Source organism: Nannobrachium achirus, assembly GCF_963921795.1.
Source record: "Nannobrachium achirus genome assembly, chromosome: 20".
Classification (NCBI taxonomy): Eukaryota; Metazoa; Chordata; class Actinopteri; order Myctophiformes; family Myctophidae; genus Nannobrachium; species Nannobrachium achirus.
Genome location: NC_137827.1, coordinates 28,978,963 through 29,005,136, shown reverse-complemented (window position 1 = coordinate 29,005,136; position 26,174 = coordinate 28,978,963). Strand labels below are relative to the sequence as shown.

At 41.6% G+C, this 26,174-nt stretch overlaps 1 protein-coding gene across 1 annotated transcript in view; it reads right to left on the bottom strand.

The window, feature by feature from the left end:
* Positions 1–24,421: 24,421 nt before the first annotated feature.
* The window catches only part of LOC308305653 (uncharacterized protein C14orf132), a gene marked incomplete at both ends in the record, with an annotated part of 55,654 nt that continues 53,901 nt past the window's right edge, over positions 24,422–26,174 (bottom strand). The window contains one exon of the mRNA XM_080750485.1: positions 24,422–24,658. Coding sequence (XP_080606611.1) covers positions 24,422–24,658 — 237 coding nt within the window. The remainder of the gene's footprint in view (positions 24,659–26,174) is intronic.

The window sequence follows — 26,174 nt, the reverse complement described above, 5'->3', positions numbered from 1 at the left end:
AAGTATTTAAAAATGTTTTTCAAAATAGTGGAAAAAAAGGTAAAGAAGTTAAGGCATAAGGCATAAGACCTGGATCATAATAGGGCCCTATAAGTGCTTTGGCATAGCAGTTGACCATCATATAATCTAATACACTATATAATGGGACTTTCTTAATTCTCATCATCAACCTGAGATGAAACATTTAGGAATTAAGCACTTTATTCTCTTATTCGATTAAAAGCCAGATCGCCCTCTTCACTGTGCAGGGTACTAAAGTGGGCCTGACTTTCCCTTTGCAAGCTAAACCTTTGGCTCTTCTCCAAGACATAATAACAACAACAAATGAGTACAATGGGTAAAGGAATAGGCCTAATGAATGAACATATCGTCAGTGTCGGATCGAAATCTTGTGTGTCTAAAACGGTTACTTTTCATTGAAGCTTATTAATCATTTTCATTGTCTCAGTATTTATAGGACCCACAGACACACTTATCTACTTTCACTTTCATTAAAAAAAACTAAGAAATATAGCAGATATACAAGTTCATAACACTTCACATCGCAAAACACTGTGAGCTTGTAGATCTGCTATTATCGCTACCTTTGCGTGACACAATTGTACAATGAAGTAGGACATTAAGTTATGAAAAAAAACATGAAATATGGAGATATAAGGTTTCTGCCTAACAGCAACAAAATACTGAAACAATAACCATGATACCAAACACCCAGTTCCACACTGTGGGGAAGTGCTCTACAGTTTACAGTTTAGGCATTTAGCAGACGCTCTTGATCCAGAGCGACTTACAATAAGCACATCAATACAATAATCAAGGTAATAAATACAATAAGCAAGGTAATACATCAATACGATACATCAATACAATAAGCAAGGAAGGTAATACATAAATACATCAACATCAGTACATCAAATGCATAGAAATATCAATCTAGACAAAAATAACATACAACGCTCTAATGCCGTACCATAGGGAGAAGTCAAAACATTTGTTGATTTTCCCCTCTTGACTAAGTAAGTATTGTATACTGTATGTGACTATTTCTCAAGCCATGGAAGTCAAATATTGTTCACAAGTTCTCAAGATAGAGCCCAATGGTAAAATTGTCATTCTAACCACACGTAATATTGCAGTTGGGTGTTAGGTTGAAATGACAAAGGAGTAAAAACAAAACATGAACTGAATTGAATCGACTAGCTGTTTCCATTGCACAGTGAATGCTGTCAACAACTATATAGAAAAAAGTAAATAAACAAATAAATAAAAGAAAAACACACAAAAAAAACGATTCATATTACTTTGTTTTGTATTTGGTTTCTGTTCACTCCTCCTGGCCAGATCACACAACTCTGCCCAGATCTGCAGCATGCCTCTCAATGTTCCTGGCTCATCATTCAGACCTGCTTTGTCTATCAAATTCTCTCTGCCATAATTCAGTTCATGGCATGTTCTGCCATGCCGTGTTTAGTTGCTAAATATTGTTCTGTATAACCAGGCTGATTTATCTTGACTTGACTTGATTGGATCATAAAAGTGTAATGACGATGGGACTGAAGATTCCCAGAATGACCTCTTGACACAGTAAACAGGGTGGGTTCATAACGGTATACAGTAGTACACAAGAGTCAAGTTCATTGGTTGCGGTTCGTCAACTTTGTATCAGCAATAATGACAGTAACAAAATGCTACTGTATGTACTGGTACTACAGTATGTGCTTCATAGCACACTTTGACATGCTTGAACATTCTGTGTACATGGATCCTACTTCTAAATACTGTACCGATATGTGTATGTGTGTGTGCAGTATATGTATACTGTATAAGCATCTACTATTTACGTATGGTGGTTCAGATCAGATCAGCTAAGCAGGGAAGCTGGAAGAACCTTCGCTAACACATCTGGCTCCTAAACTGTGGAATTAACTCAATTAGAATTGCAGACTCACTCCCAATCTTCTGCCATAATCTGAAGACTCACCTCTTTAGACTCCACCTTAGCCTGTAGCACTTGCCCTAGCCTCAACGACCTTGCAAGCTTATGCAAAGGCTAAAATGTAATTTAGATAGTATGTTATTGCGACCGCCAGGGAGCAGTTTACTATGAAAACCTCCACCGTCCGTCCGTCCGTCCGTCCGTCCGTCCGTCCGTCGGTCACACGTCACACGTCACACCTTTGCCCTGCTCATATCTCCGCATCAGTATGACATCACACCACATGTGTACACAAACCTTTGTGTACGTTGCTGTGGCAACAGTCTGTTGTTGCTGATTTGTTAGTGTACGTTAGCAACCACCTTAGCAACCATGGTTTTACCCTAGCAACCAACTGTTTACCCTAGCAACCAACTGTTTACCATAGCAACCATGTTTTTTTACCCTAGCAACCAACTGTTTACCATAGCAACCAGATACGCAGAGCAGGGATCTCCATATATGGGCATAAACAGGTGACATCACACTGATGTCAGATACTCGGAGCAGGGATTTCTCCATAATATATGGGCATAAAAGGGATTCTGTTAGGGATCTCCATATATGGGCATAAAAGGGATTCTGTTAGGGATCTCCATATATGGGCATACAAGGGATTCTGTTAGGGATCTCCATATATGGGCATAAAAGGGATTCTGTTAGGGATCTCCATATATGGGCATAAAAGGGATTCTGTTAGGGATCTCCATATATGGGCATAAAAGGGATTCTGTTAGGGATCTCCATATATGGGCATAAAAGGGATTCTGTTAGGGATCTCCATATATGGGCATAAAAGGGATTCTGTTAGCTGTTAGTGATCTCCATATATGGGCATAAAAGGGATGCTGTTAGGGATCTCCATATATGGGCATAAAAGGGATTCTGTTAGGGATCTCCATATATGGGCATGAAAGGGATTCTGTTAGGGATCTCCATATATGGGCATAAAAGGGATTGTATCCCAGATGATGCCCTGTTAGGAGAATCCACACTAACAGAATCATATGGTCCTACCGACAGCTGCTATAAGCCAACCCTGGCGATAAGGTCTGAGTCGAAGAAATGCTTCTTTCCTGGCAAGAATTGCCCCTTTATACTGTAGGGCTCGTTTGTGTATTGTATGACATCACGCCACATCATCGGCTGAGGACTGTGTGATGTCATCATATCTCCATATATGGAGACATAAGTTACTCATGCCCAAATATGGGCTGGTGAGGTCAGACTTAGTGTGATGCGTAGGTTATCTCCATATATGGAGATTCAACTTCAATGAGTAACCATGGCAAACTGTCAACTGCCCGTATGTCTTGATAATTGGTAAAACAAACTTTTGGCCTATTTGTGGACTCCCGATTAGGGAGTCTTACTGGTGTAGACTGTTGCCAGGTCATTGTTGACCTGGCATCCTGTAGTGTGTATAGTTTCAGTGCACAGATGAATGACTTTTTGATTATTCTAATGTTAGACTGATGATAGGTTATTGGTTTACCTACGATGCCAGATTATTATTTCTATGCTGTTTTAATATTGTGCAGTCCTTGCTTATTGTAAATCGGCCTGGATTAAGAGGGTCTGCTAAATGCCTAAATTGGAAATTGTGGCGTACAGTGATATACTGTATCTGTCAGTTGTATCAGCCAAAGAAGGCTTAATATTGTGATAGACATTGGCAAGGTATAACTAATTAAAAGGGCCAAATTGAAAAACATAAAACACACAATCACTGACACAACGGAACGTACACCTTGAACCTGGTCCCAGGTCAGGTAGGTTATTGAGGCCTCCTGGTGGCATTATAATAGGCCAATGTGGCATGTGTTCTTCGGCCTTTCACGGAGCCAACGGTGCCGGAGATTAGCTGGTAACAGACGGACGGACAGACACACGGACGGACGGACGGACAGGGGGCAAAACAGTCTCGGCCATGGCTTTCGGCCTGACCGCCTAACCCTGGCGGAGACAACGACTGTAGGTTGAGAGGAAATGGGGGAGAGAGATGGGGACTCGGGGAGTGACATGCAGCAAAGGTTGTCGGGATCGGACTCGAACTCACGACACGCTGTCGACCTACACTGCGTCCAGGTGCCTGGACAGCTGCGCCAGCTGCCCAGGCCAGGAAGTCTCCATTTAATCCTTCAAGAAAACAAAACAAAATATTGCTGCAATTCAACGATTCTATCAGCCAACTAAAACAGTTCAAGGCATTTTAAATTTGAACGGGCTCCACTGACCACATAATCACAACGTTCCCAGTTCCATTTGGAGACTTGTATTGCATATCATACCCTCTTACTCTCAGTTTCCCATGTCTCTTTTGACAAACAAAAGCAAAAACAGCCTAAAATAAACATAGTTATATAACCACCTGGATTCAAACCGCTATCTCCACCAAACATTGACTGCTCAGGCAAACGGGAAGACCAAGGGAGATATATTAGACTGAGCTACTTTGATGCACTTATAGGGAATTATAAATTGTAAGTGTTTCAATGAACTGGGCTTCAAACCCTACATAACACTGTCCCAGGGACATGCTGGGCCCCTGATTCAGCCCGGGAAAAAGAGTTGGAGAGGCCCTCATTGCGCGCTATAGAGAGAGATCTCTCTCTATAGCGCTGCTGCTACTTTGCCATTTCAGATCATGACAAGTGACAAGCCAGTGGGCCAATTACATGAGTTATATTTCGTCATTGTCGGGTGGAAACCTTGCATGTCCAAAACTGTTTTGTATTTATCATTTAAAAAATGATTTAAACTAGTGAAAACAGCCGATCTACAAGCACACAACGCCTCGCGGTGCGAGGCGTTGTGTGCTTGTAGATCTGCTGTTTTCACTACTTTTGTGCGACGGCCTTGTATGATGAAGCAGGGCTTTGCTTTGTGAAAAACTGTACAAATTTGAAACTTGGAGATACAAGGTTTCTGCCCGACAGTGACGATTTACTTTGTTGGCCGCCCAGCCCCCAAAATGGAACAAAGGCCGACCTGGACCGGCCGGGAATGAACCGGCCGTTCGGGAGCTTTTCCCAATGACCAGCACGTCCCTGCACTGTCCATACTATCAGCCGTCCGGCCTGGCAGCTAGAGACCATTTCTGCAGTGACTATTTTTTGAAACACAGCCTACACTTAGACTGAAATCAATCCATGCTTTAAAGACAAAAATGTACCTTGACAAAAAAATATGCAACAACATATATCTCTACAAGTTAATTTTCATACCATGTTTAAAATGTATGGAATCCAATGCGGGATGCCTTGGAAAATAAATAGTCAGCACAGAAATCCACTTGTAGTCGAAGGGGTAAACATGCCAGACCATTTTGTTGTTGATGTAACGCCCAGGATTTGAGCTTGGGTATCCCACTTGAAAGTCCAACATCTTAACCACTAGACCAAGGGACTGGGGGAAATATTATACTTTTGACGCCATCAGTCTGAAACAGTGAGTCACTCTGCTACACTCATCCCCCATTGATCGCCTCCCACGGCCACAGGGAAACCCGATCCAAGTCACGGCACCATTGTAACGCACAGGATTCTAACCCGGGTGCAGTCCACAGGGATATCCCTTTGGTCTAGTGGTTAAGATGTTGGACTTTCACGTGAGAGACCTGGGTTCGAACCCTAGGCTCAACAACTCTCACTGTCTGTTCCTGAGTTAATAAAAAGCAACTGTACTGTATATGTATGTGGATTGTTTGTAGCTGATGTCTTATATAATTGTGACCGTCAGGTCGCAGTTACTATGAGAACCTCCAGTACTAGCTCACGCTAGTCACGGTCACGCTGAGTCTGCTCACACACACACAAACTACGTGGATCACGTTACCGCTGTGCATCGCCTCAAAAACACCATGGTCGATGGCCAAAGAAACAACGACAAGTTTGAGCCGTATAGAAGCTCGGACCCTGATGGTGGCCACTCGCCATTAGGGCATGTTATTGTTTTGTCATACTACAATTTCAATACTGAGTGACAAATTGAGGCCTAAATCAAGGATGAGACCCAACTGGCCTCATGGTTACAGCTAGGTGCAAATAGACACAACTATATTTTTGTCATCTCTCATTTTCCACTAACTGCTGACACTGAAATGTGATAAACAAAGATAAGTTTATTGTAATGTGTTTATAAAATAAAATACACCACTGGTGCCAAGACATAAATCCTCACTTGCGGCCCACCATGAAATTCCCCTCAGCTTTTATAAATGTTCAAATCAACTGGTATTGTTTACAATGACTGTAGAGGGGAGTTGTTTTGGAGAAACTGTTTCTGGTCCAAGGCGTTGTTCCTCTTTCCAGTTGCACAGAGTCACGCCTTTGACACGGTGAGTTATGAGGGTCTATATTTAAACCACTGTGCTGATGCCAAAACACGCTATCGATCAGATTTACTCTATGAACTTAGTTGAAAATATTATCAACTGTAAGGAAAATTAATGGTATGAACAGGCTTTCTTTTTTTTTCTTTCTTTTTTTTTGGAACATTTTCTGGCTTGTTCCTCTGTCTTGTCTTACCCAGAAGGCTTTCCTCGATAATGAATTTCCTCCCAATGGGTTGATTGTAATTCAGATGTGTGTGAGTAATGCTTGTCCATTCAACTTCAATTTCCATTGTTTAGGATTCCCATGAACCTTTCGTATCAGCTTGATCAGTACAAAGTGACTCTTGTGCAATGGACAATACATTAATACTACTAGCCCTTACCCGTTCAAAGATATGAGCTCCAAAATGATGTGCAGTGTGTGGGTTATGGGATGTGCACTGTGCATACAGTATATGAGGGATGGAAAGTAACTTTAACTGGTGCTTGCATGATAATATGTAGGAGCATCAATGTAAGAAATACCCGTTTCGTTTAATGGCTACCCCCCCCCCCCCCACCCACCCACCCACCCACCCGCCTGCCTGCGCACGCACACACACACACACACACACACACACACACACACACACACACACACACACACACACACACACACACACACACACACACACACACAGAGAGAGCTGGTTAAACATGTTGCCTCATGCTAGATGCAGAATAGATGTGCCTCATGCTAGATGCAGAATAGATAGTAGATACACCATAAAAATGCTAATATACAGTATATGATTTGTGAAAGTGACAAACGGGCTTCACAGTTATGTTAGGTGTGTTCATATGCTAATGGTGATGCGATTTCAGATCAATTGCTCCAGCCACTGAGGAGAAACGCTGTTTCAGACAGACAGACAGACACTCACTCACTCACTCACTCAGATATTCGCAAAATTATAGTATAGATTGCATGACTTGTAAGGCCTATTAAACTCCTTTAAAAAGAGTGAGACCAACTCTATTTCACTGTGGTTAGTTAAGTGCCTGTGTGGGTGATTCTGGCAGAATGGGAGTATAACATAATGTCTGGACGAGGTGACGACAACTTGCGCAGCTCCATAAAAGAAAACTTAGTTCATAGCCCTGCCGTCTGCTTTCTGTCTCGTCTGATTAACTTCTCTTCCTCAGTTAAGTAATGCTCACTCCCACCCTCTTGCCTTCGGAGGAAGTGTGCCCGTTCGGCTGAGTGGGCACACTTCCTCCTATAGAGAGGAAGTGTGCCAGGCCCGCAGTCACCAAGTCTAACTGAGACTGTGGAACATCTGGCCATTTCTGCAGAAATTGGAGACAAATTGAACCCCCTGCTGATGTCAACACTGTGTGTCTGGGCTAATATCCATGGACAGACAACTACAAACAAAGTCAAGGATGAAGAGAAGTAGTCTAGTGCACACGCTTGTGTGTGCGTATTAGAGTTCTCAACAGGCCTGAAAATTAAAGCCCGGCCCTAACTGGGCCAGCCCAATGCCTGGCCCCGGTCTGAATAATTAGTATACATTTTAGGCCCTACCCAGCCCGAAAATGTCGGGTCGGGTTCAGGCAGAATTTGAGGACTTTAGTGCGTATGCGTGTGTGTGTGCATGCAGACTCACATTCAAACTAAAACAAAATATAAGTGAATCATCTGTCAGCGATTCAGATGGGGATGAGAAGATGACGCAACCTCCCACATTCAGATCAGACACTGCCATCACAAGATACCTATAATATGGAACACTTGAAGTCAGTGGGATCTCAACGCCCCTACACCACTTAAAGCCTGCATTTTAGTCATGACTTCCTTCCTGTTCAGAATGTCAAACAATAATTATGTAATCTCCAGTATTAAAAACTAATCCTTCTGCCCCGTCATGATCCCAGAAAGGGAATATTCCCGTCAATAAGTAATTTTCCTCTCACAGTGAGATAAATAAAACATCCTTTTATGGTCAAGTAATTTCATGTCTCTCTCTTTCATGTTCTTTCTCTCTCTCTCTCTCTCTCTCTCTCTCTCTCTCTCTCTCTCTCTCTCTCTCTCTCTCTCTCTCTCTCTCCCCCTCTCCCTTGAGGGGAGTGACTTAATTCCTGTGTAAACTGTAGCTTTAGGGCACGGTCACACAAAGTTGAATTCTATCTATGAGGAGCAGGTTGCTGCCTTTTGCGGGTTTCTGCAAAAAAACAAAAACAACGATGCTCTGTTCCCATGAAAAGCGAAGAATCCACCTCGTTAGGTAGCCTAAAATTAAACTTGTGACGTGCCCTTAATATGTAGGCCTACCGTATGTCTCAGAATGCATTCTCTGAATAAACCAAATATTGAACTTCGTATTCTCTTTTCATATAATGCTCCACGTCACGGTAATGTCAAGTATTTTAGACTCAGATTTTCCTTAGCTATCAGGTGGTATGCATGAAGAAATAGGAGGATAGCTCAAAGGGAATCTTCTGTAGGTGGGAGGGTATCTGCCTTGAATGGTTGGGGAGGGGTGACACACACACACACACACAGAGAGAGAGAGAGAGAGAGAGAGAGAGAGAGAGAGAGAGAACACAGCAAAAACTAGAACTGCATTCTGTTGAGGTGCCAACTTGTGTCTTGGTGCACAAAATAGGTAATGTATAGTGTAACAAAGTCATGACGTGACTCGCTCGCTCATCCCCGGTTCACGGGAAGTAATTTCTCTATGGAGAATAACATTGGGTCATCTTAAAATCGTCTCATATAAGCATTGTTGGTCAAAAATAAACAAACGGTCTGCGTGATATTGTCGGGGAGGTGGCTCTGTATGGTTTATGATAGTCAGTCACTCATACAGTATTTGATAAAAACCTATAGCGAAAATGTAACTAATTCGGCGACAGTAACATTAGTGTTTTCTCACCATCAGTTGATTCTTCATATCCATATGAGTCAAACCGCTTAGATTATTTGTTTATGTTTGGAACACAGTTCTTATATGACGCGATATGAAAAAAGTCTATGGGAATTCAGAATGGGGGGGGGGGGGGGGGGGGGGGGGACTTGAACCAGGTAGGATGGGTAAATGACGTCTAACTTCACTGCTCTATGGCCTACTTGTGCGCCAGCAGAGCGCGCCATGAGGTGCGCTCACCACGGGCTTCACCAGGAATGCTGGTCCCTCATTGGCTGTTGATGACGTTGCCAGAAATATTGGTCCCTGATTGGGTTACGAGCTTAAACAGACACATACACAGACATACGTACATACATACGTATGTACATGCGTACATACTATAGGCAGCCGAACGCAGTACTTGCACGCTCTGCTGGCGCAAGTAATAATATCAATATCAACTACATAACAATGTATAATAATGGTCCATAGAAACTCAATTTGCAAGTCATAAATCGAACTTGCAGGTGCTGTTTTTGGGCTGTGGGAATGTTTATGGAGCCACTGAGTGTGACAAGTAAACATTGTAGGAGAAACATCATGTTTGCAGTGGCTAACTCAAGCATGGCTAAGTAAGGTATGCTTGTTAAGTGGAATATAATGTTTCAAATGATATAGTGATGTCACTCAAAAGCTTCTTCAAACTTACTGAATTTGCTCACTAAAATAAAGATAAATTGACACTGACAATAAGGAGAAACTACCAATTTGACTTTCACATTTCTATAAGGCAGCTTCCAGAGGAATATAAGTTCTGCATTCATTATATTTATTTAATGCACACATGTTCTGGAGAGGAACATTTGTCTTAGCCTTAGTCTAAGAAAAACAGGGCCCCCTCAGCCCTCACACATTAGAAGGACAATATCAGCTTTTCAAATTAGTCTAACATGGTGAAAATGGAGTTTGAAGTTGAATGGGTTAGTAGAAGGGTGAATCTGATCAAATATTGAAACAAGCAAATACAAAACTGTCTGGGGACTGTACACACAAAAGCCAGAGTAGACATTATTAAAATGACCCCAAGTGTTTGAAAGTGAAATACCAAAGAGTAGCAGCACATTCATTGTGTAAATGACTAACATAGTATCCTTAAGTGTCTTAATGTTTGTTTCAAGATTCATGAGCATTATAGGCATGTTTTATATTGGTGCCCTAAAAGAATCTGATTATCATGACATTTAGTGCCCTCTGCTGGACATAAAATATATAGTATAAGGCGCGCACACACACACACACACACACACACACACACACACACACACACACACACACACACACACACACACACACACACACACACACACACACACACACACACACACACACACACACACACACACACACACACACACACACACACACACACACACACACACACACACACCTCTCTCTTTCCAGGTAATGGTTAACCATCATGAGAGATTTGATTTATTTAAGGCCAACTGGAATATGATTCTCTCAGAAAGTGAACTATCTGTGATGGGGGCAAAACAACTATTCTGATGGCCCAGTCAGAAATGAGATTACACACACAGGATATCAGGTTAAGGTTTGTAGTCTTAGCATTTAAAAATATCATTGTGTCATGAATCACAAGCGGTGGATGGGAATGGAGAAAACAAGGTTTAAATCACTGATGTTTTGCAGACTACAAAAACAACAATCAATGTCCCCTTTGCATCCCCTGCTAACCATGTCAATATAATGATTCCTATAGCACTCCATCCCTCTAGCCAACTATCCTTCTCTTCTTGAATTCCCTTTCTTTTCTCTGAAGTCCTTCTGCCTCCTTCTCTGTCTGACTGTCTCCCAGTCTGCCTGTACAGTATGTCTCTCTGTCTCCCTCTCTTCATGATCATGCATTAATCATGGCTCCAGAGGTGGATTCCACTTTCATTTTGGCCAGCAGCCCCGTAAGTGAGACTCACCGGGGTGAGCCTGCTGCCTGCCATGCAGGAGGCATTGAGCTGATAGTGATACATGTCAGTCTCCATGGTGACAGACTACATGTTCTGCATGCTGATGTCAAATTGGACTGGAGAGTGTGTACGGAAGGCTCTCTCAGCATGGGGTTGGTTGGTTGGTTGGTTGCCTAATGGAACACGCTTGTTAACTGAAGATGCCCCCTGATTGAGGCACTTGAGCCACGGCTGCTGTAATTGATCTAATACGCATCACTGGCTGTTCTGGCCAGGTCCAGGATGTGTGTGTGATAATTTAATTACAGTAACCCAGTCGTCCGAGAAAAAGAAAAGATGACATGACTGTAGAGATACTGTGTATCTCTTAGGGCAAAATCTGTCGGAGCAGTGTCCAAAAATCTGTCTTGCAAGAATGGGCCTCATGGTGGGGCTAGAAGAGGGCCATGTGAGAAATGAGGGGTGTGTGTGCAAAGTTTGGCATGGATCGGGGCAACGGTGGCGGAGATATGAGATATGACAGCCGGTGGAGGTTTTGATAGTAACTGCGACCTGACAGTCGCAAAAAATACATATTTAAAATGTTAAAATTATCATCTACGTCTAAGTTCACAGTAATTATGTCAAATTGTTGTATGAAAAGGCATATAGGACTATGTGGTTAACCACTCCTTTTCTCTGTAGTTACTAGTCTTAGTCACTGACTGGGTCACTATTGTTAAGAACAATGTGGTCTCCATCCGCTTGCACATCCTTTTATAGAGGTAAAATGGAATGAGGATCTATAAATTAACTGTGTAGAGTATTGCAGAGATGTGGCAATGGGCTCAGGTGGATGGGGCTGCATTCATCTTGCTCAAAGGGCAGCATCCTAATAAATCTCCATCAACTTCGAAGGATGTTTTCTATCCGAGTTGACAGGCAAAGACATATACCTTCTCTGTCCTGCCTTAGAAAGGAGAGAGCAGCTAGAGGAGAGAAGGAGAAAGAGCAAGAGAGAGATTAGAAACAGAAGGGGAAAGTGAGTGTATGAGAGAGAGAGAGAGAGAGAGAGAGAGACTAACCAACAAGGACACTAACTAGAAAATATGGCTTCTGCCTTTTGACTGACAAGTAAAGTTGAACCCATATAAGTGATTAATAATAATGAATCATCACTCAGCGAACCTGCTACTGCAACAGGGAGCAATGAGCCCACAGGATTAAATGTAAGAGAATTTCTGTCATATACCGGTACAAGGCACTACTCACCATCCTGTGGGCTTTGGAGACAGAAAGCATAGCTCTATGCAGACATCAATTAGACACATTTATTGTAACAGTTCTGTGACAAATTAATCACAAGAAACCTGAATGGACATCTCAAAACTGCCAAAAGACATACAGTATGCTGTCAGATAAGTCTTCTGTCATGATGACTTATAATAGTCAGATAGATACTGTATATAAAAACAGAAACAAACACTCAAGGATCACCAAGGTTGATAAAATAATTGCTACAAGCCAAAGGTGCTGGCCCAAATCAATTAAAGTTCTCTGTTGCTATGGTAGTAGCCCAATAATCATTTTACTCTACCCCCTTCCTCCCTATCCTACTAATAAACAACGAATGTCTGTCTGTCCGATGTCTTTCTAATATACATGCATGACATCACTGATACTAAACAGTGCTCAAATTTGGAGACAACTGAAATCACTGATAATGCCGCCTGTACTGGGCATGCATCTACGCCATGGTAACAGTCACATGCTGAAAACTGTGCCCAAATTTGGAGAAGACTGACATCACTGATTCTCCAACATTACTTCTGATGAGACTCCTACAGTCAATCCCTCATACTGTGCACACCCCATAACCCAAAACTGCACATGATTCGGAGCACATACCGGTATGTATGTTCGAACAGGCAAGGACTAGTTTTAGTTTATTTAAGAACCCTTGTTGTGACATGACGTCTTCCTCTCCATACTCATTTTTTGACAGCCTTTGTCCTATTGCACTGAAAGCTGTCTGTCACTGAGTTGGTAGACCCAACAATAACACTTCATCTTGGCAGTGCACTCAGGCAGTTTGTCACAATAACATTCATCACAACGGTGTCAGAGTAGATTATAGATTATAAATGAAACACAAATCAACATGTCACTTGTGACATCCTGTGTCACATCCCCTTCTCTTTTAATCAATTACATAATTCAACAAGGTGTTTATCCCCCATAATTCCTGTGGAAAGCTGGATGCCATTACACACTGCGTCCCACTGACATTGCACTGCATTGCCACATTGTGGAGCTGACAGGTAGGCTGCACTTTATGCTCCAGTCTTTGACAACAGTTAACAACTTCTTGTGGAGACAGATCTATAGGGTCATCTGACTGAGGGATGAACACAGACTCTGGCCATTAACACCTGGAATTTAGCTATTAAAAAATAGCACATAAACAAGCTCAGAGCGGGCTACAAGTGCCGCGCTGCGAGCTTGTAGATCTGCTATTTGAAAGGGTGAAAAGTCTTTGAATAGTTTGACCCGATTCTGTCTTCTAAATCCTTATTCTAAATCAGCGGTTCTCAATTTTTTCATTCATGAACCCTCAAAATTACATGTATTTGGCCGCGGACCTCCATCTCAAAATATGTTGTTCCAGGGACCACCCAGAAGCAAATATTTGAGTTACAAATGTTTGCTTTTAAAAAGATATATTCAAAGATTTGCAAAAAAGGTCCCAATTTTTCCAATATAGCAGATCTTCAAGCTCGCAGCGCGGCACTTGGTGGCATGCTGTGAGCTTGTATATCAATAGTTAAAGCATAAAATAATGTAAAAAGTCAATTTAAGCAATAATGCGTAATCTGAAACTAACTGCTGTAACTCACTTGTCAATCTGTGGGTCAAAGGTTGGGCCAGAGCAAAATGTTCTGTTGTGAACTCCTACCCTGGCTCCATTCACCTGCATGGGAACAGATTGGTACCGAAAATAGCTGCAAGGTCACAGCAGCAAAGCATTGCAATCTGCCATTTTCGGTGCTTGGCAAAGGCCTGTGCTTTGAGCACAGTTTGAGTATTTACTTTGAGAATATATCATGGTTACAATCACTATGGCGAGTGACAGAAACAGTGTTCTTATGGCACAGCAGCCAGAAAATTTGTCTTGAACTAACTAAAATAATTGTGACCGAAGGTCGCAGTTTACCATGAGAAATGTTGCAGCTTGTCTCTGTCTGTTAATTTGCCTCTTTCTTATGTAATATCTGACAATTTGGCCAATTTGGTGTTGAAAAGGCCCACCAGGGGTCCAAATGGACCCTTACAGGTCTGTAACTCAGAGTGTGTTCAAATTGAACAAAATTTGTACACTCTCGGGGCTCTATTATGATCCAGGTCTTATGCCTTATGCCTTAACTTCTTTGCCTTTTTTTTACTATTTTGAAAAACATTTTTAAATACTTCAAATGCTGATCTACATCTGCACGTTGTGAGCTTGCAGATCAGCTATTTGAAATATTAAAAAAAGATGTCTATATAGTAAAAAAAAGGCAAAGAAGTTAAGGCATAAGGCATAAGACCTGGATCATAATAGAGCCCTCAGAGTTACAGACCGTACACTCTTGTCCAGAAACAGAGAAAGTGTTTTATCTTCATTGTGCAATGGTGTTAAGATGACAATTTTGACCATCTTCACCTAAGGACATGCTCAGTAAAGGGACGCCAGGTTGAAAGTGATTAATGAGTTCACTGTTACTCTCAATGGACCTCTTGTCTACCTCTTGTATCATAATAATAGTGCTGAAAAACAACCTCCTCAGTTCAGTTCTGTGGCCTGCATCCAGTGGTGGAAGAAGTAGGCTACTCAGATATTTTACTTACAGGTAAGTAAAAGTAGCAATACCACAATATAAAAACACTCTGTTACAAGTAAAAGGCCTGTGTGCAAAATGTTACAGTAAAAGTACACAAGTATTGGCATCAAAATATACTTAAAGTACTAAAAGTAAAAGTACTAAAATGTTTGAAAATATCAGAGCTACAAGCTCAGAACGTGGCGCGATGCGACACGTTGTGAGCTTGTAGATCGGCTAATTTGACACAGCTTATATTTGAAAGGGCTAAACTGGTTCATGTATGTTTTTTTTAATAAAATAATTTATATCTGCAAAGTAACAAATAACTGAAGTTTTCAAATAAGTGTTGTTAAGTAGAAGACTGAGATGTAGTGAAATAGAAGTAAAAGTATTGTCCTACAAAGCCAAAATGCAGTAACTACAAACATAAATGAGGTTTAAAAGTGTTTCAACTGGTCAGCCAAATGAGATATCAGCATAGAAGTGATATTATACTGATTGTCCTTGAGGTAATTGTTTATTCCCCAAAATCACCAAGGCTAATTTGACCTTTGGGATATAACAAATAAGTAGGAGTGTCCAAAAACGTAGTTGCTGCACTTTGGCTTTGTAGGGCAGAGTACTTGAGTAAAGTTTTTTTAGTAAAAAAACACAGGAGTTGCATGCAGTGCTCTGCTAGGAAAAGAAATGTAGGCTGCCATGTTACATTCCTCAATAATATTAGTTTAATTGCTTCTTTGGACCTCTGAATTGAGCCAAGGCCAAACGTATTGACAAAATGTAAATCAGAACTTTCGATAGCTATTATTATTCCAGAGATGCATTTAGATTTGTGTTATCCCTGTAGCCTTTTCAGATATGTTTTAACACAATATCTGTCCTTAACACAACTAACAACACCCATTCTATCTCTATATAGAATCATAATCCTTTGAATCTATGCCAATGATTCGCAACCTTTTTAATTTCAAGGACCGCCAGTTTGCTATCTCTGGGACCCAAATATGCAGTAAAATCCTTAGTGTTAATTTAACAAAATAAATGGATCCAAATGCATGGGTCATGCAATTTGGCTCCTAACTATCAATCATTTAACTGGGGGCCCCCCTGGAATCCCCTCAAGGACCCCCGGACCCGGAGCACGAGTGATCCATCCTATTGACCATTATAATGCTTATTACAAAATAATTACATTATGATCTATGAAACGTTATCATCTATGAAGGGGGGGTTGTAATTACACTACCACATACTGTATGTGATAATTACTTTGGAATTCTGATTTGTGAAGCAGTTCTTAGCTTATGTCAGTTCATTTCCAGCAGAGGGATCACACCATCTGTGATGCCATGTGTATGGTAGACAACGCAAAAGAAACGCAACGTGTTTGGGGAGTTTGGGGAAACAGATGAACCTAACCATCCTCACATGGTCAATTTATAATTACTGCTTGTTATGACAATGATAAATGATAACGGTGTCTGTTGACCCCCTTGTGATCTGAAATACAAAGTTTTGTGACTGCATCTTGAACAACTGTGACACGCATTGACAATATCTAACCACACTCACAAGGTGAAAACAGCACCAGCCACAACGTCATAATTACAAAATATTGATTAGTCTGATATGGTTGTGGATAGTCCTTGCATGAGAATCATGCCTCATTCACACTACAGATATATAGTTGAACGTTTTGCTTGGTAATTCAATGTAGCTTTCATGTGCCCTGGCTTGGTGTTCTGCCTTTTGTACCATTGTTTCCACAAAATGTTTGTGCATGTTTATTTGATGTTATTCATAAATGTAAAGACAAATACAGGAGAGGTATTGATTAAATGGATGTCTATTATTATTGATTTAAAATGGTTAAATGATAAAAAAAAAAAACATATTGGACAACAGTGCTGTATGTTAATACACAAATACAAACAGTATACACCATACCATACAGTATAACATATATATGCTGCCCTGGTGTTTGTTGGAGAACGAGTTTGTGCCAGAGAGAGTGTGTGTTATCAGTGACAAGGGTGGGGGCGGACAGAAGCTGGGATCTGGAGATGACAGTTGTGAATAAAGGCTCCTAATGATCATCTGGGAGCAGTCCCCTGTCACTCTCTCTCTCTCCCCCACACACTCCCACATATTGTACTCTCAGTGTGCCTGTGCCACCACCGCAAACCACCACCATTAACACTTGCACACTCTCTATAGTAATCGAAAATCCTCACATTGCATTCAGCTTGCATTCATTCAGCATTGCATTCAGTCTTGACACACACGACGCCGTGGCACCCTCTGCGCAGATAAGTTGTCGTGGTGGACAGACGCGTCATATGGACGATAATGTATGGACTATGTTATGCCACTTGTACAGCAAATACGGGAATAAGTATAGATGCCCTGCTGAGTGTGTGCCTCTGAACTGACAGTCCAACAAGCAGGGGCGTCACAGGAGGGGGGGAAGTGGGACTGAGTTACTAGGGCCCAAGGTGGAGGGGCCTTAATTATATTGGAAAAATAGCAGATCTACAAGCTCACAGCACGGCTGGGAGTTTGCAGGTCTGCTATTTTTGAAAAGTCGTGAAAATGTGTGAAAATCTTTGAATATAATTTTTTAAGCGAACATTTGTAACTCAAATTTTGCTTCTGGGGGGTCCCTGGAACTAAATATTTTGAGATGGGGGTCTGTGGCCAAATACATATCATTTTAGGGGGTCCTTCACATGAAAAAGGTTGAGCACCACTGACATAGAAACATAGGTTTTTCAAAAAAACTTATAAGGATTTGAAATATTAAAAAGCTTGAACAGTTTCAAACATTTTCAAAAATAGCAGATCTACAAGCTCGCAGCGCGGCACTTGGTGCCGCACTGTGAGCTTGTATATCTGCTATTTTTCAATAGTTAAAGCACAAAATGTGAGTGAATCCTTGTACCCAGGGCCCAGAATTTGGTGCGACACCCCTGTGTGTCCGTCGCTGTCCGAGGTGCTTGGCATACATTACCATAACCAGCACCTCATCACGGAGCTGTCACTCACAACTGGACAGGGCTGGAGTGTTTCACCCCGGAGGCTCAGAACCAATTCCTGGTGCAGCAAGACCTCTCTTCTCCTTTCATTTTTCCACTCCTCATCAGGGGCGTCACACCAAATTCTGGGCCCTGGGTACAAGGATTCACCGCGGGCCCCCCAAGAATGTTAACTATTGAAAAATAGCAGATACACAAGCTCACAGCGCGGCACCGAGTGCCGCGCTGCGAGCTTGTATATCTGCTATTTTTGAGAAATCGTGAAAATGTGTGCAAGAAACCTATGTCAAGGACCCCCCAAGATGATATGTATTTGGCCACGGACCCCGATCTCAAAATATTTAGTTCCAGGGACCCCCAGAAGCAAAATTTGAGTTAGAAATGTTCGCTTAAAAAATACATATATTCAAAGATTTTCACACATTTTCACAACTTTTCAAAAATAGCAGATCTACAAGCTCGCAGCGCGGCACTCGGTGCCGCGCTGTGAGCTTGTATATCTGCTATTTTTCAATAGATAAAGTTATTAGGGCCCCTCCACCTTGGGCCCCAGTAACTCAGTCCCACTTTCCTACCCCTTGTGACGCCCCTGCTCCTCATGCTTTTCTCCAATCTCCTTTGCTCTTCTCTACTCCCCCCGCTCTTCCTCATTCATCTCTGTCCTCGCCACAATAGCTTCAGACTGATTAATTTTTATCCCGCGTTTAAATTAACCGCACTATCAATTATTAACGGGCGAGGACAGTCTCAACACGCATACACCCTATAAATGGAGCCATAGCCACTGTGGATTTCCCTCAAACCAAAACCTGAAAGCCCAATAATTACCATCCATTTGCATAGATTAGCCAAGGCGAGGTCAATGGTTATCCACTTCATTGAGCTCCTTCTTGGCGCCTCTGAGCTTTTGAGGTTTTGTCTGTGGGAGTACAGTAGGTGGCTGTGCTGTAGCTAGATCTCTGGGGCGTTTTTTTGTGAATAAAGTAGATGCAGATCTAGAGCAGAGCAGGGAGCAGCAGCAGCAGCAGTGATGTAAAGGTTGTTCAAAGATCATCCACGGCCGACTTCACTTCCATCTGCATCTCCACGGATGTGGGATCTGAGAAGCCTGTGGCAAAAGTGAGGCAAGCTGATTCAGATATTTTTTAAAGCAGGATGCTATAGTATAAAGGCACAGTACTTCAGACCAGGACAGGATTGGTGAAGGCTGATGCGTGGTGTTGTTAAGGTGAACTCTTGATTATCTCAACTCAATTCTCTGCTGTGGAGACCGACTTCAAACTGTCAGACATAAATAATCTTTAATTGTATTAAATGACTACATATGATATATAGTATATTGAAAAGGGAGCCAATTAAGCCCCCTGTTATCATAATCATAAACACCAGTAAGACTCCCTAAATCGGGAGATAAGCGACCGTCAGGTCGCATAGACAAACTTTAGAAGGCAATGGTAGCCAATTAGGAGGGAATATGGTGAATTTTAATGCAAAATCTGTAGGAGCAGTGTCCAAAAATGTGTCTTGCAAGAATCGGCCTCATAGTGGCGCTAGAAGAGGGCCATGTGAGAAATGATGTGAGAAAAAAGGTGGAGGTTGTGGTTTGGCAGCAGGAGTGTGTGTGCAAAGTTTGGCATGGATCGGGGCAACGGCGGCGGAGATATGAGAAGGGGAAAAGTGTGACGTGACGGACAGACTGACAGACAGACGGACAGCTGGTGGAGGATTTGATAGTAACTGCGACCTGACGGTCGCAACAACAAAAAGTAAGCCTGTTAAAATAGTCATGTAATGAACCTTGGGCAAGGGGTAATAATTTCCACTGTGGGAGCAGCAGCATCTCATCCTCCCAATGGGGAACTCTCTTCTTCAAAATAAGGCAAAGGCCACCCTTGCACAGATTTACATGGGCTGGTTGGTTCAGTGACACCACCACCAGAGAGAGCCAGAACCACCTCAGCATCAGTTGAGCCTCATGTGATGTCACCGTTGTAAACCATTGATCTCACCATACCTTAAGAATGGGAAAATGATAGGGAGGAGACACAAAGTGAGAGAGATAGTTGGAGACTCAGAAGATGAAATCCAGTCCAGGCGGTGCATAAACAACATGTGCCTCTGTCAAAATGACTGATGTTGCCATCCAAGCACAGCATCCATCTCGCCTGATACTTCAGCATCCACTGTCGATGTCTGCCAGTTGGGCTAGCTACAGCAGGAGTATAGCCAGGAGCTTGGTTCAGAGAAGAAAAAAAAAACACTCAGCCAAAAAAAGAAGAAAAAAAAAAGAATTCTCACATGACTAAACACTGAGTACAATTTCAACTCCAGGCAAAGGTTTCCCTCAAGTTTCTTATGTCTTAGATTTTTGTTTTGTTCGTGCTTTTCTAACACAATTTGGAGTAAATTACTGCTCCTTTCATGCAGCAACAGAAAAGGAAACAATAGTAATTCAGTAATACAGAAAGTTTAATGGCAACATAATCGTACAAAAAATAACATTGTGTATGTGATTTCCAGCATTTCTAAACACTCGCACATTAAAAAAATTAATGTACAGACAGGCTTGAAAATACCTTCTCTGGGTGAAGTACAGTATGTTCAGGGACTGGATTATCACGATTATGTCCTAATACGTTCTTATATGGTTATAGAGTATGGAGGGAGAAAACACAGAAGCATACACATCAAAATTACACTCTCATAAGTTCAATTTAAATAATTTTGCTGTGTAATGTGAACTAACATCATGTACATACAGTATGCATCTATATCTTTCACATGTATGGCCAATCCACATACCAAAATATACATCTTACAGCATTCAACCCTATAACCCTTAAGTAATCTGCTACCATTCTCCTAGAGCCATAATAAAACATATTAAAACCCTAAAATATTCCCTGTGAAATATAATTTCTTCCAAGCTCTTTCTTTCTCTTTCTGTAAAGAAAGACCAGAATAATTATACAAAATAAAACTGCCATTGATAGATCATTATATGTTGTTTTTATATCTATTCATACATTTTTGTATTAAATTTAAGACAAAGATATTGATTCTATTACTTTGTCTTATAATTGCACCCCATTCTCAGAATGAGGAGAAATACTGGTAGTGGTCTGGGCACCTAGGCTGATGCAACCTGACAGCGTGCCGCAGGTTCGACTCCCGATCCCGACGACCTTTGCTGCATGTCACTCCCCTTATCTCTCTCTCTCTCCATTTCCCTGTCAGTCTATTATAATTTATCAATAAAGGCAAAAGTAAAAAAAAACAAATCTTAAAAAAAGATCAGTAAGTAAGTAATAATAATAATAATAATACTGATGTGTGTTACTGCATGCACAAAATTAAAGATACAAATGACACCCACAGGGACAATTCATTGCTGATGTCTCAAAGCGAGTGACGTATTCTCAATCAGAAGTGTGATTGCTGGCCATGGAAATGAACAGTCCACAGTAACTGAGTGGATTTAAAAAAGCAACTTCATACACACAAGAACATTTGATACATGGGCTTCCGTAAACTATTGACATCCATGATATACTACTTGAGTCACTAGTTACTAGTTCTAATACTCATTTTACCTATTTACCTACAAGTGAAATGCTGAATATTTGAAGAAGATAGTATCTAACTTAAACAACTACATGGCTCCATACATCTGGCGAGCTAGCCAGTCGTACGGAGGATCAAGATGACCGGATATGCAGCTGGAGGGCTTATGTCGTAGGAAGAGCTTCAGGGCTAATGTACAGTAGTACTGTGCTGCTGCAACTCAAATGCTGGACAGACTTTTAAAACCCCAGATGACTGGTTTCTGCAGTATCTGCAGTTGAAAAGAAATTAGACGATGTTCTTACCCAAGTCTCTATTAGAAGACAGGGAGAAAGTGCTTTGACTGACCTCTGGTCCAGGTCTTGAGAAGCTCAATGCCAGACTGGCTGAATACTGCACAAAGAATGGGATTTACACATTTATGTAGGCGCAGATCTAGACTGACCATTGGGAAGTTCAGCCTTAGGTTCCTAAGATTCCAGAAAAAAAAAAAAAAAAAAGATTCTATGGATTATTAGTGATATCGGTAGATAACTCAAACATGTTTGCTTATTGAACTTCTAAAAACAGTAATGTTTTATGTATGTTTTAAATATTATGCAGAACCCCCCCCCCCCCCCCCCCCCCCCCTTGACATATAATCTTTTCAGGTGGCAAAATACATATTAGTTGGCGGTTGACAAGAAATAGTGTGAGAAACACTGAGCTAACAGTACATCTCATATTTTATATAATCTGTGCTTCTGAATCCTGGTTGCAGAACCCCGTTTCCTCTTCATCTATAAAGGACAGACCACGTCAGTGTAATCACAGCATTTTCATACAGGTGAAATAGATGTATACTATACGGTAATTACAGTATGTTCAGAGCAGTTTGTGTGGGTTTTGTGTGCGTGCGTGCGTGCGTGCGTGTGTGTGTGTGTGTGTGTGTGTGTGTGTGTTTGTGTGTGTGTGAAGGGATTTCATTAAAGCCGGTGTCCACATAATATTTGGCTATTTACATAAAATGTACACTGACCAAAACAGAACCATACAAATGACTTCTTATGACTTCTTCTTAAATGAGCAAGGGCAACAAAGCTGACTTAAAGGAGTAGTTCACCCCCAAAATGACTTTTTTTCTATTGATTAGTCATGCCATGGAGACTAGAGTTCAATAATATTTTTTGTTTTTTGTCGCATTCCTAAGACAAAAATTTGATTTGAGTAAATTTACCCCCATTGATTCCGGATGGTGACCCGTTTCGAAACGGGTCCCCATCCGAAATGAATGGGGGTAAATTTATTGTTATCACATTTTTGTCTTAGGAATGCGACAAAAAACAAAAAATATTATTGAACTTTACTCTCCATGGCATGACTAATCAATAGAAAAAAAGTCATTTTGGGGTGAACTACTCCTTTAAGAGTTGATCTTAGTTCTGTTCAACCACATAACAGCACTATCCAAAACAATGTTATGCTTGTGCTTATTCGTCGGCTCTCATATATTCCATAGGGATAACATGTCAGCTGACCAATCAGCGCAAGCTAAAGCTGTATGTTCCTTAGGGAGTTTATCCAGGCCCCAAAAAAGCGTCAGCCATGTTTTCAGTCGTCTCCTTCCCCTGCGGGACAACCATTTAGTTAGTTGGGGCAGTACCTTGTTGACAGTAATCTCCTGAGCAGTGGCTCAGGAGGTAGAGCCAGGGGTGTCGCACCAAATTCTGAGCCCTGCGTACAAGTATTCACTGCGGGCCTCCCATGAATGTTCTTCATAAAGCACAAACACATTATTTTGTGCTTTAACTATTGAAAGCGAGAGTGCCGCGCTGCGAGCTTGTAGATCTGACATTTTTGAACAATCATGAAAATTTGTGCAAGTCTTTGAATATTTCAAATCCTTCTAAGGATTTGATGTTTCTATGTCAGTCACATGCTCCAACTTTTTCATATAAAGGACCTCCAAAATTATATGTATTTGGCCACAGACCCCCATCTCAAAATATCTAGTTCCAGGGACCCCCCAGAAGCAAAATTTGAGTTACAAATGTTCGCTTAAAAAATACATATATTCAAAGATTTGCACACATTTTCACGACTTTTCAAAAATGTCAGATCTACAAGCTCGAGCTTGTAGAGCTGATATTTTTCAATAGATAAAGTATAATTAAGGCCCCTCCAGTGGCCTCCACCTTGGGCCCACTTCCCCCCCCCCCCCCCCCCCCCCCTTGTGACACCCCTGACTGGGAGACAGAATGTTCCTCTTTGTCGCTGTGTGAAGTGTCTTTGAGCAAGGCACTAAACCCCTGAATGTTCCCCACGAGCAGCTTGGTGCCTTGCAAAGTTGCTTGTGCCATAGCATGTAACGTGAAACTGTTCTGCTGCTATGGTGGTGTGTGTGAATGGGTGAATGTGAATTACACTGTAAATTGACCTTCTCAATTAAAGTGTTATTATATGATAAAATGCAATTTTCCTGTTGTTTTTGTAAACAAATAAGGCAACGTGATAAACAAAATGATGTTAATTATTACATCATTTTACCAATGTGGGATGCTGAGGGCCATAACAAATACCCAGATATAGTAGCTATCAACTATATCCATCATCAGGGCTCCACGTTAACCAAAAGTAAAATAACAGAGACAGAAAGACAAAGCAACAGAGTGATGTATGTTTGTCTTTCTGTAAAGGGGGGCCTCACTCAGTGCAGTGGGATGGCCGGTATCCAGAAATCCAGAAAAAAGGATATGGACAGTAGTACTATAAGTGTACTGTACATGTTTCTCACAACTTTAAGAGCGCAAGTGCTTATCAAAAGGTGAAGGCGTAGACAACGCCCACCACCACAATGTTTCCAATGGTGGCAATGATAGCGATCCAGAGCCAAATAGCATCGTTGGACATGGATTGCTGTTCGTCCTGCTGGCCCTGTACCGACGCAGCGGAGGCCACGGCATGGACGCTGGCTGACGAGTTGAAGAGCGAGTGTTCTCCACTGTAGTCATCGTTAGGGGAGGAGTCCATGAAGGCTCCCGTCATGACCGGTATCTGGGAGGAGTGGAGGAGAGAAGAGAGAGAGAGAGAGAGAGAGAGAGAGAGAAAAGGATGGATGAAAGTAGAAAACAAATTAATTTCAGCACTTGAGAAAAGTAAAGTTGAAAAAAAAAGAAAAAAGAAAGTTGAGTAAGAAACAGACAGTGGGAGATTGTGTGGAGAGAGAGAGAGAAGAAAAGACACACACACACACACACACACACACACACACACACACACACACACACACACACACACACACACACACACACACACACACACACACACACACACACACACACACACACACACACACACACACACACACACACACTTATCAAAAGGTGAAGGTGTAGACGACACCTACCACCACAATGTTTCCAGTGGTGGCAATAATGGTGATCCAGAGCCAGATAGCATTAATAGGATCAATTTCCAGGCGAGTCAAACCAAACTCTCAGTCTGAGACTATAAAAATAGTACCCAATGCCTCCCTGCTTGGCACTCAGCATCAACTGTTGGGTGTAAGTCTCTGCGACATACTAGCGTCATGTCATGGCCGGGGTGCACTAAATCAAGCTGCCTCATGCTACAGATACAGATAGGCTCCTGAGCTATAAGGGCCACATATTACTTACTAAGGCAGGGGTGGGCAACATCTCTTTCTAGGGGGCCATACTGACTTTGATAAAGTGAGTGAAGGGCCACTCTTTGGACAATTGAAACTTGAAACACATAGTGTTGAATTAAGTTAAAACTGTGTGAATTTGATAGACACGACAGACAAACATATTGCCTATTTTGCGTGGTGTCTTTAAGGCTTATGAATTATTTTATAAATATGGATGGCAGACTGTTTCACTCTTACATTATAAACGTTTAACATTTGAGTACATGCGGATGGAATATACTGAAATGGTACATAGTTTTACATATTAATTACTAATAATTAATTGGAGTTGCGTTAAATTGATTTCCCTAAAAACATGATGCTGCCTTTTTAAGATGTAGATTTTTTGAGGGGTAAATTTGTTTATCTTGAGGACCTCGAGGGCCGTATTGAGATGGTCGAAGGGCCGGGTCCGGCCCCCGGGCCGTATGTTGCCCATGTGTGTACTAAGGGCAGTCTATGGTCTATAACGCAGGGAGAATTGCACCAGGGCTGTGTCCATTCTGTCCAACTCCAGATGTGGTAGTCAAACAGAATGTGAGTGCAAATGAGGCGCACAGCACAAAGGGGTTGTGTTGCACAAAGCTTTTTTCTTTCTCTCACCGCTCCCTCTTCCTTTCCTCACTGCTCTGTCTCCAAAGACACACAGAGACTTTCCTCTTATTATTAAAGGGCTTGTACTGGTGCACCCAACTGAAAACGTCAGAAGCACCAGCAAGAATTCACTCACCAAAATGTAAGGAGGTTTGTGTGAACTCAATTGCAGCTCTTTTAAGATATTTATTTCAATAAAGAACATTATTATAACGCTCTGCCACTATTTGATTGAGAGCACTGGCTTTCATAAAAAGACTGCTGTGA